Genomic DNA, 10,000 nt, shown 5'->3' on the forward strand with positions numbered 1-10,000 from the left:
AGAAACACCACAACAGATAAATTGCTGTAGTTGTTGTGTTACCATAGCAACTGTAGAATCAGCACAGCAGATATTTTACTATAATGTGGTCAAAAACAGTACAGTCTGCTGTAAATTAATGTTTGTTTGTTTTTCCAGGAACAGAACACCAGAAACATGGACTGTCCCAGAAACACGGGGTTTTGTGATGTTATAATATTGAGTGTTTATTGGGAATGTAACAGTAGTCGAGAAAGTAGTGAACTCCAGCAGGCGGCGCGCGCGCGACGATCTCTGGAGGCGGAAAAGGAAGCAAAGAAAGAAGCGAGCGTCACCGCAGGTTCCGGAGCCAACATGGCGGCTCACGCGAGTGAACTGGAGATCGCCAAGAAGAATTTAACAGATGCCATTGGAGAAAACGTCAAACAGTGAGTGTTTATGAGAGAATAAAGCATTTCACCTCAGTGACCGTCAGAGGAACAGAAACAGAGGAGGAGTGTGTAAATGTCCACCATTTATCACATACAGATCAGCTCAACACTCATAATAACCCAATATTAAACAATAACAGCATCTGAGAGGCTTCAGCTCAGCTCACACTCATCATCATCATCACACCTGTGTCAGCTCCTGTGCTCTGCTTTACAGTCAGTATTCTCCAGAACAGAGAGAATATCAAATGTTTAGTCTGAAACTGCTGAATTAAGCTCTCAGTAATGCGCCGTTTAATGTGTTCTCACTGGGTTTACTGCAGTATTAGAGCATGTGTAGTGTAGGCATTATCTTCTGCGGTGATTTAACATTGAAGTTATCGTATATTTTCAATGGTAAAATGTAGTTAAATATGTATTATATAAATAAGTGCATTTAATCTGCACGACCTGCAGTCTGCCGTATTGTATTATGTTCCTTTATTTACTGTTTGTTTGTTTATTAAACCTATATATTTACATTTCACCAAGCACATAATGACCTGTAAAGCTTGTAATATAGATTGAGTTAATAGTGTGCCGTGTCTGATGCTGCAATAGGAGAATATTTACATCCTTATTGACGTTTATTTAATGCATAAAGTCTTTCTGTGGACAAACTTTCTCTAAAGTAAAGCAAAGTTTGTCTGTCTTACTAAAACTGCACTGAGGAGAGGTGCTCACATATCTCGGGTAAAGACTAATGTTCTGCAGGAGTGATTGTGTCTGAAATCTGCACTTCAGTGTCTGAAGATGATGATGATGATGATGATGATGATGATGATACAGCTTTATCTTGATCATCAGTTGTTCTGAATGAAGCTGATTGCTCTGTGATTTCCTCTGTCTGCACACACACCAGTTAAATATCAGCTGAACACACACAGCTGTGTTTATTGTGTTTCATATGTGGACTCTCCTGACGTGTGTGTGTGTGTGTGTGTGTGTTCAGCTACTGGGCGAATCTGAAGCTGTGGTTTAAGCAGAAGATCAGTAAGGAGGAGTTTGACTTGGAGGCGCGGCGGCTGCTGGCGCAGGACAACGGTAAACACTCTCCATCTGCCCTCATTAGTGTGTGTGTGTGAGTCCTGCTCACTGCACAGGGCACTTCACTAAGGGTGTGTGTGTGTTTCTCCACAGTGCACGTTCACAATGACTTCCTGCTGGCTATTCTAACACGCTGCCAGATCATCGTTTCCACATCAGGTGAGCACACACACACACTCCTGCATGCACGTACTCATAAACACTCCTGTACAAACGCACACACACTCCCACACAAAACACACACACACACTTCTGCAGAAATGAACAGTTTGCGGTCATCCAACATCTCATCTGTGTGTGCATCTTCATGTGTGTGTTTGTGTGTGTGTGTGTGTGTGTGTGTATTCCTCAGAGGGTCCCGGTTCTCTGCAGTGGTCCGGTGCATCCGCATCCAAACCTGGCAAACCCACCCGAGGCAAGAAGAAGTTTCCGTCGGTCCGGCAGAAGTTTGACGTGAGTTTCACCTGATCATCTCCACATTATTAGATTTTATTATAGTAATAGTTTTTATAATTAATATTCATTATTAAAGCGTGTATCACACACACAAACAAGAAACTTCTCTTAGTGTAGCTGGAATAAAATCATATTTAATGTGCAAATATTAATACCAGAGTTATTTATAGGAAATACTGAAGTGTTTTTGAACCACACTGTAGTCAAATACTTAAACTGATCTGTTGTGGTGATTCTACAGTTGCTATGGTAACACAACAACTGTAGTAATTGGTGTGTTGTGGTGATTCTACAGTTGCTTTGGTAACACAACAATTGTAATTGATCTGTTGTGGTGATTCTATGGTTGCTATGGTGAGACAACAACTTCCGTAATGTAAACAAACAATGCAATACTGTAGTTTTCTACAACTATAGGCTATATTATACTACAGTGCACCACAGTCTCTCTTATGGTGTTGCTGTGTTTAAAGTGTCGTGTGTGTGTGTGTGTGTCTTACAGCACCGCTTCCAGCCGCAGAACCCTCTTGCGGGGGCGCCGGTGTTCAGTCCACGTGATGCGGAGGAGGAGGAGCTGAAGCTGTCCGCGCAGACGCTGCTGCTGCCCTCTAGAGGACAACTGGAGGCGCGCATGATGGTCAGCGCGTTCGAGAGCGATCTGGACAGCGTGGCGGAGGACGCCGTCAGCTGCATGCTCTGCGCACTGCAGGTCTCAGCCAATCACCACACAGAGATCTCTAGCTCCGCCCACTCACACAAGCCCATAGGAGACTCTGTTCAAAGCCCATTTTGGGAGTTTCCCGTGTGGTTTTGATGATCAAACTCACTAAATGGGCTTTGAGGATGAGTTTATGGGCTTTAATGAGCTAACAGTACAGTGTTCATGAAGACAGATTTTAAAAACACTACAATTAAAAATAAACGTGTCACGATTCCCATACTGTCCATCCTAAAGAGTGTTGGGCAGTGGAATTAGCTGTACTAAACTGAGTGATGACACGAGTTCACCAAAGGTTCCCGGATGCTCTGCTGTTTCCTGCAGAAATGGGAAGTGTAGATCTGTCAGTACTTTAAGAACGCTAATATTACCCACGATACACTGCAAGTTGGACATTTATTCCATTAGAACTACAAATGTGATGACAAACTACAAACATGGCGGAGGGCTGCGATCTCCCCAATACGGCAGGAAATTAAAGCAGGAAGTGTGTGGAGATGATTGACAGGTCTTGTAACTAAGCAACAGATCACTCCATTCATGAGGAAGTGGTTATTCCCCAAACTCGCACACTCTTCTGTCACACACTCTTCATACTTTTAAGACGTAGTGTAAGTGTGTGAACTGGAGTTAAACGAACAGCAGTTAAACCTGGAGAGAGCGAAGCAGTGGTACAGTGTGTGTGTGTGTCTGCAGGTGCACCTGAAGGACATCCTCACAGCGCTGGTGTCCCGCAGGAAGGCGTATCGGCTGAGGGATGGACACTTCCTGTACGCTTTTGGCAGTGACGTCACGCCGCGCCCCTACCTGAAGAACAGCCTGCCGGCGTACCACAGCGCCACCGAGTGGTGCGGATATATCTCATATTTATATCTTGTGTGTGTGTGTGTGTGTGTGTGTGTGTGTGTGTGTGTGTGTGTGTGTGTGTGCGCGCGTGCGCATGTGTGTGTGTGTGTCTGTGTGTGTGTGTACAGAGCATCTGCAGACTTGGAGCTAGACAGATTTACACCCCTGCAGTTCCTGATGCGTCCAGTAGGGGGTGACAGATGTGTCGTCAAACAGGAAATGGGAATAAATGTGAAGTTAACACTGGTTGTAAAATCATCCAATCACCGTGTGCCGTTGGAAGTGTGCTGTGACGGTTGTGTTTAGGGCTAGCGGTGGGGTAGAGCCATCATGATTATGATCATCTTCTGGAGGCTCATCATAACACGCTGCTGCCTCCCCCTAGTGGACACATCAGGAACAGCAGGGGTGTAGATCTGCCGGGCCGTGTGTGTTTCTGCAGTGTGTGATGTGTGTGTTTGTGTCCTCATCTGCAGTCCTCCGGCGAGCGCGTCTCTCCCCGCCGCCGCTCCTGCGCGTGTGTGTCCTGATGAAGCGGAGCAGAACGCTGCGCTCCTGCTGGCCTGTTCAGCTGATGCTGCTGCGCCGCCACTGCAGCCTGTCAGTGTGTATGACCTGCTGGAGGCGCTACAGGTGCGCAACACTCACACACACACAAACATATACACACCCCTTGAGCCCCCATGAGTCGATGTGCATTCAGGTTTAAGCCCCCACTTGAATATACAACCAAGTGTACACACACACACACACACACACACACACACACACACACTTGTACAGCTATCTTTTTGTTCTATCTTTATGTGTGTGTCTGATGTGTGTGTGTGTGTGTGTGTGTGTGTGTGTGTGTGTGTGTGTGTGTGTGTGTGTGTGTGTGTGTGTGTGTGTGCGCAGGTCCAGCGGCGGGTGATGCCGTCTCACAGCATGTATGCGCTGAACATGGAGAGGATTCTGGCGCGTCTCTGGCATCCCAGTCATGAGGAGCTGGAGCAGGACCACATTCACCGGCAGCACCTCGCACTCCGGGACGGCCTGGTCACCTGACACAGAGGATCAACACACACACACACACACCTGTTTGGTCAAGGACTTTAGACACACACCTGTAAATACTGCTCTGTTGTTTAGTTGTGTATGCCTGTGCTGTGAGTCTGGATCTGCAGTTCTCTCCTCTGATTATTGATTATTGATTGATGATCTGAGGAATGCTGATTTAGGCTGTCAAATAAATTGAAACTTTGTTTTTCCACTATTCCTGCATGTGTACATACGAGAAATAATTAGCTGCCATCTTTGATCTTTACCCTAACACATAGCTTTTTAGGTAAACTGAGCGTGTGTGTGTGTGTGTGTGTGTGTGTGTGTGTGTGTGTGTGTGTGTGTGTGTGTGTGCGCGCGCGCGCGTGCGTAGAGTATACACACACTGCTGTGATTGACGTTGAACTCTGAGCAGGATGTTATTCAGTATGATCCACATGAGGGTGAACATTAACAAACCCTGCTGGAGTTAAAGATCACCCAGGATCTGATCTGTTTATTCTAGATGTCCTACATGAGGGAAACTGCCCCCTGGACTCTCTTTCCCACATCAACAAACACTGTAGTAAAGTCTATTATACTCTCTGTTAATGAGTGCTCCGGTATACTCTAGTATTACCTATAGTGAACTGATCAACTAATAAATGCAGTAATCTACTTTAGATTTACTAGAGTAAATGGTGTTGTGTTGGACTATAATATACCCTATAGCTGTAGAATACTACAGTATTGGGTCATGTGTTTATATTACTGGAGTTGTGTTACCATAGCGACTGTAGAATCACCTCAACAGATTAATGTAGTTGTGTTACCATAGCAACCGTAGAATCACCACAGATCAATTACTATAGTTGTTGTGTTACCATAGCAACTGTAGAATCACCACAACAGATCAATTACTGTAGTTGTTACCATAGCAACTGTATAACAATATAAACAATACAGTAATAAACGATTACAGTCGTTTTACACAGTCTCCACACTGGTTAAACAGGAAGAAAAGAGAAATATGATGAAGTAACTATATAAAATATGATAATAATAAAGATTCAGGTGGTATGACAGATCTCATCATAGTTTTGGTCATAGGTTTAATGGTACTTTTATATAATCCTGAGGGAGAAATGTGTGTTTTGAAAACGAGACATGTTTTCACCTCGGACCTCTTAAATGACCATCTTTATAAAGCCAGACAGATTTAAATGTGCTCTATGCTGATGTGAGTGATTATTAGATAAATAACGTGTTTTGAAGAATGCAGTGGAAACAAAACAGTTTAACAACTAATAAAAGCGTTTGCGTGTTCTGACCGTCTGTGATTCTGAATGCTGGTGCTTTTTGGCCGCGCTCGAACGCCGTACGCGAACTTCCAAAGTACAGCAGCGTGTTTGTGTTGTTCTGCTGATTCTCAGCGTCTTTCTTCAGCTTAAAGTCCAGCAGAATCCGCGGAGAGACGCTCTTCTTCCTCCAGACAAGCGCTGCAGAGCCAAACACAGCTGGAGCTTTATTCTCAGAGGTATAAATGCAGAGCTAACTGATGTCCTATACATGAATGCTTTTTACATGTCTGTTTAGAAAGAAAACAGTATTTGCACAAAGAAAATCAGTTTGTGTCTTGCTGTAGAAGTATAAACTGCAGTACTTTTGAACCCACTATAGTAAAATACTGAACTGATCTGTTGTGGTGATTCTACAGTTGCTATGGTAACAACAACTATAGCAACTGATCTGTTGTGGTGATTCTACAGTTGCTATGGTAACACAACTACTACAATAATTAATCTGTTGTAATGATTCTACAGTTGCCATGGTAACAACAGTTATAGTAATGAAAACAAAGGATCCAATATTGTAGATTCGCTATGCTAGAGCATTCATTAACAATGAGTTGAGCATGCTGTCATATATAGAGTATACCGTAATACACTTTACTATAGTATTTACTATAGATTACCATGGTATTTGGTACAGCGGTGCTGAAGTGAGCAGGTGTGTTGTGCAGATGGGCAGCTGGTATTATGTGGGAGTGGACGTGGGCAGTGCCAGTGTGCGGGCAGCTCTGGTCAGTCCAGACGGACGGCTCAGATGCACAGCAGAGGAACCAATCGCTGTTCATGAGCCCTGTGTAGACCACTACGAGCAGTCGTCCACTGAGATCTGGAGCAAGTGCTGCCAGACGGTGAAGGTGAGGACTCTCTGACCCTCACACACACACATCAAACACACACAGGACACTTAGGGATATAACCTCTTCATGTTTCAGTTGAGGTTACATCACACATTGAATAGAAAATGCACATTAAAGCGTTGCCGGGTGTGTTTCAGAGAGTGACGGAAGGCATCGACGCAGCATGTGTCCGAGGGATTGGTTTTGATAGCACCTGCTCTTTGGTGGTCCTGGATAAGCAGTTCCAGCCAGTGGCTGTCAACCTCGCAGGTGTTTATACAGTTACAGTGTTTATACAGTCAGTGTGTTTATACAGTCAGTGTGTTTATACAGTCACAGTGTTTATACAGTCAGAGTGTTTATACAGTCACAGTGTTTATACAGTCACAGTGTTTATACAGTCAGTGTGTTTATACAGTCACAGTGTTTATACAGTCAGAGTGTTTATACAGTCACAGTGTTTATACAGTCAGTGTGTTTATACAGTCACAGTGTTTATACAGTCACAGTGTATATACAGTCACAGTGTTTATACAGTCACAGTGTATATACAGTCACAGTGTTTATACAGTCACAGTGTTTATACAGTCACAGTGTTTATACAGTCAGTGTGTTTATACAGTCACAGTGTTTATACAGTCACAGTGTTTATACAGTCAGAGTGTTTATACAGTCACAGTGTTTATACAGTCACAGTGTTTATACAGTCAGTGTGTTTATACAGTCACAGTGTTTATACAGTCACAGTGTTTATACAGTCAGTGTTTATACAGTCAGTGTGTTTATACAGTCACAGTGTTTATACAGTCACAGTGTTTATACAGTCACAGTGTTTATACAGTCACAGTGTTTATACAGTCAGTGTGTTTATACAGTCACAGTGTTTATACAGTCAGTGTGTTTATACAGTCACAGTGTTTATACAGTCAGTGTGTTTATACAGTCACAGTGTTTATACAGTCAGTGTGTTTATACAGTCACAGTGTTTATACAGTCACAGTGTTTATACAGTCAGTGTTTATACAGTCACAGTGTTTATACAGTCACAGTGTTTATACAGTCAGAGTGTTTATACAGTTACAGTGTTTATACAGTCAGTGTGTTTATACAGTCACAGTGTTTATACAGTCACAGTGTTTATACAGTCAGAGTGTTTATACAGTCACAGTGTTTATACAGTCACAGTGTTTATACAGTCACAGTGTTTATACAGTCATTGTGTTTATACAGTCACAGTGTTTATACAGTCACAGTGTTTATACAGTCACAGTGTTTATACAGTCAGTGTTTATACAGTCACAGTGTTTATACAGTCAGAGTGTTTATACAGTTACAGTGTTTATACAGTCAGTGTGTTTATACAGTCAGAGTGTTTATACAGTCACAGTGTTTATACAGTCAGAGTGTTTATACAGTCAGAGTGTTTATACAGTCACAGTGTTTATACAGTCACAGTGTTTATACAGTCACAGTGTTTATACAGTCACAGTGTTTATACAGTCAGTGTTTATACAGTCACAGTGTTTATACAGTCAGAGTGTTTATACAGTTACAGTGTTTATACAGTCAGTGTGTTTATACAGTCAGAGTGTTTATACAGTTACAGTGTTTATACAGTCAGTGTGTTTATACAGTCACAGTGTTTATACAGTCAGAGTGTTTATACAGTCACAGTGTTTATACAGTCAGAGTGTTTATACAGTCACGGTGTTTATACAGTCAGAGTGTTTATACAGTTACAGTGTTTATACAGTCACAGTGTTTATACAGTCACAGTGTTTATACAGTCAGTGTGTTTATACAGTCACAGTGTTTATACAGTCACAGTGTTTATACAGTCAGTGTTTATACAGTCACAGTGTTTATACAGTCAGAGTGTTTATACAGTCACAGTGTTTATACAGTCAGTGTGTTTATACAGTCACAGTGTTTATACAGTCAGTGTTTATACAGTCACAGTGTTTATACAGTCACAGTGTTTATACAGTCAGTGTGTTTATACAGTCACAGTGTTTATACAGTCAGTGTGTTTATACAGTCACAGTGTTTATACAGTCAGAGTGTTTATACAGTTACAGTGTTTATACAGTCACAATGTTTATACAGTCACAGTGTTTATACAGTCAGAGTGTTTATACAGTCACAGTGTTTATACAGTCAGTGTGTTTATACAGTCACAGTGTTTATACAGTCAGTGTGTTTATACAGTCACAGTGTTTATACAGTCAGAGTATTTATACAGTCACAGTGTTTATACAGTCAGTGTGTTTATACAGTCACAGTGTTTATACAGTCAGAGTGTTTATACAGTTACAGTGTTTATACAGTCACAGTGTTTATACAGTCACAGTGTTTATACAGTCAGAGTGTTTATACAGTCACAGTGTTTATACAGTCAGTGTGTTTATACAGTCACAGTGTTTATACAGTCAGAGTGTTTATACAGTCAGTGTGTTTATACAGTCACAGTGTTTATACAGTCAGAGTGTTTATACAGTCACAGTGTTTATACAGTCACAGTTTTTATGCAGTCAGTGTGTTTATACAGTCACAGTGTTTATACAGTCAGAGTGTTTATACAGTCACAGTGTTTATACAGTCACAGTGTTTATACAGTTACAGTGTTTATACAGTCAGAGTGTTTATACAGTCACAGTGTTTATACAGTTACAGTGTTTATACAGTCAGAGTGTTTATACAGTCACAGTGTTTATACAGTCAGAGTGTTTATACAGTCACAGTGTTTATACAGTCACAGTGTTTATACAGTCAGTGTGTTTATACAGTCACAGTGTTTATACAGTCAGTGTGTTTATACAGTCAGTGTGTTAATACAGTCACAGTGTTTATACAGTCAGAGTGTTTATACAGTTACAGTGTTTATACAGTCACAGTGTTTATACAGTCACAGTGTTTATACAGTCAGTGTGTTTATACAGTCAGTGTGTTTATACAGTCACAGTGTTTATACAGTCAGAGTGTTTATACAGTCAGAGTGTTTATACAGTCAGTGTGTTTATACAGTCACAGTGTTTATACAGTCACAGTGTTTATACAGTCAGTGTTTATACAGTCACAGTGTTTATACAGTCACAGTGTTTATACAGTCAGAGTGTTTATACAGTCACAGTGTTTATACAGTCACAGTGTTTATACAGTCAGAGTGTTTATACAGTCACAGTGTTTATACAGTCACAGTGTTTATACAGTCAGAGTGTTTATACAGTCACAGTGTTTATACAGTTACAGTGTTTATACAGTCAGAGTGTTTATACA

At 41.5% G+C, this 10,000-nt stretch overlaps 2 protein-coding genes across 3 annotated transcripts in view; both read left to right on the plus strand.

Annotated features, from left to right (window-relative positions):
- Window positions 1–312: 312 nt before the first annotated feature.
- On the plus strand, window positions 313–5,219 carry tada1 (transcriptional adaptor 1). Its single transcript, XM_056470154.1, has 8 exons — window positions 313–407; window positions 1,402–1,493; window positions 1,590–1,655; window positions 1,849–1,949; window positions 2,455–2,661; window positions 3,367–3,518; window positions 3,993–4,149; window positions 4,414–5,219. Exons 1-8 carry the CDS (start codon window positions 334–336, stop codon window positions 4,561–4,563), a joined length of 999 nt encoding a protein of 332 aa, XP_056326129.1. The 5' UTR covers window positions 313–333; the 3' UTR covers window positions 4,564–5,219.
- Window positions 5,220–5,309: 90 nt separating this feature from the next.
- fggy (FGGY carbohydrate kinase domain containing) overlaps window positions 5,310–10,000 on the plus strand; it is a 9,269-nt gene continuing 4,578 nt past the window's right edge. Inside the window, exons 1-3 of one of the 2 annotated variants that reach the window (XM_056470141.1) lie at window positions 5,310–6,073; window positions 6,547–6,742; window positions 6,883–6,994. In XM_056470141.1, coding sequence (XP_056326116.1) covers window positions 6,560–6,742; window positions 6,883–6,994 — 295 coding nt within the window. In that variant the 5' untranslated portion in view covers window positions 5,310–6,073; window positions 6,547–6,559. The remainder of the gene's footprint in view (window positions 6,074–6,546; window positions 6,743–6,882; window positions 6,995–10,000) is intronic. The other variant, XM_056470132.1, reaches the window with a different exon arrangement.

The sequence above is a fragment of the Danio aesculapii genome, chromosome 2 (assembly GCF_903798145.1).
Source record: "Danio aesculapii chromosome 2, fDanAes4.1, whole genome shotgun sequence".
Taxonomy (NCBI): Eukaryota; Metazoa; Chordata; class Actinopteri; order Cypriniformes; family Danionidae; genus Danio; species Danio aesculapii.

Bases quoted from the DNA above. Each gene is read 5' to 3' on its own strand.
- tada1 (XM_056470154.1), top strand. From the start codon at position 334: ATGGCGGCTCACGCGAGTGAACTGGAGATCGCCAAGAAGAATTTAACA. The intron at 1,494-1,589 runs GTAAACACTCTC...GTTTCTCCACAG, and splicing joins GCTGCTGGCGCAGGACAACG to TGCACGTTCACAATGACTTC. The intron at 1,656-1,848 runs GTGAGCACACAC...TGTATTCCTCAG, and splicing joins GATCATCGTTTCCACATCAG to AGGGTCCCGGTTCTCTGCAG.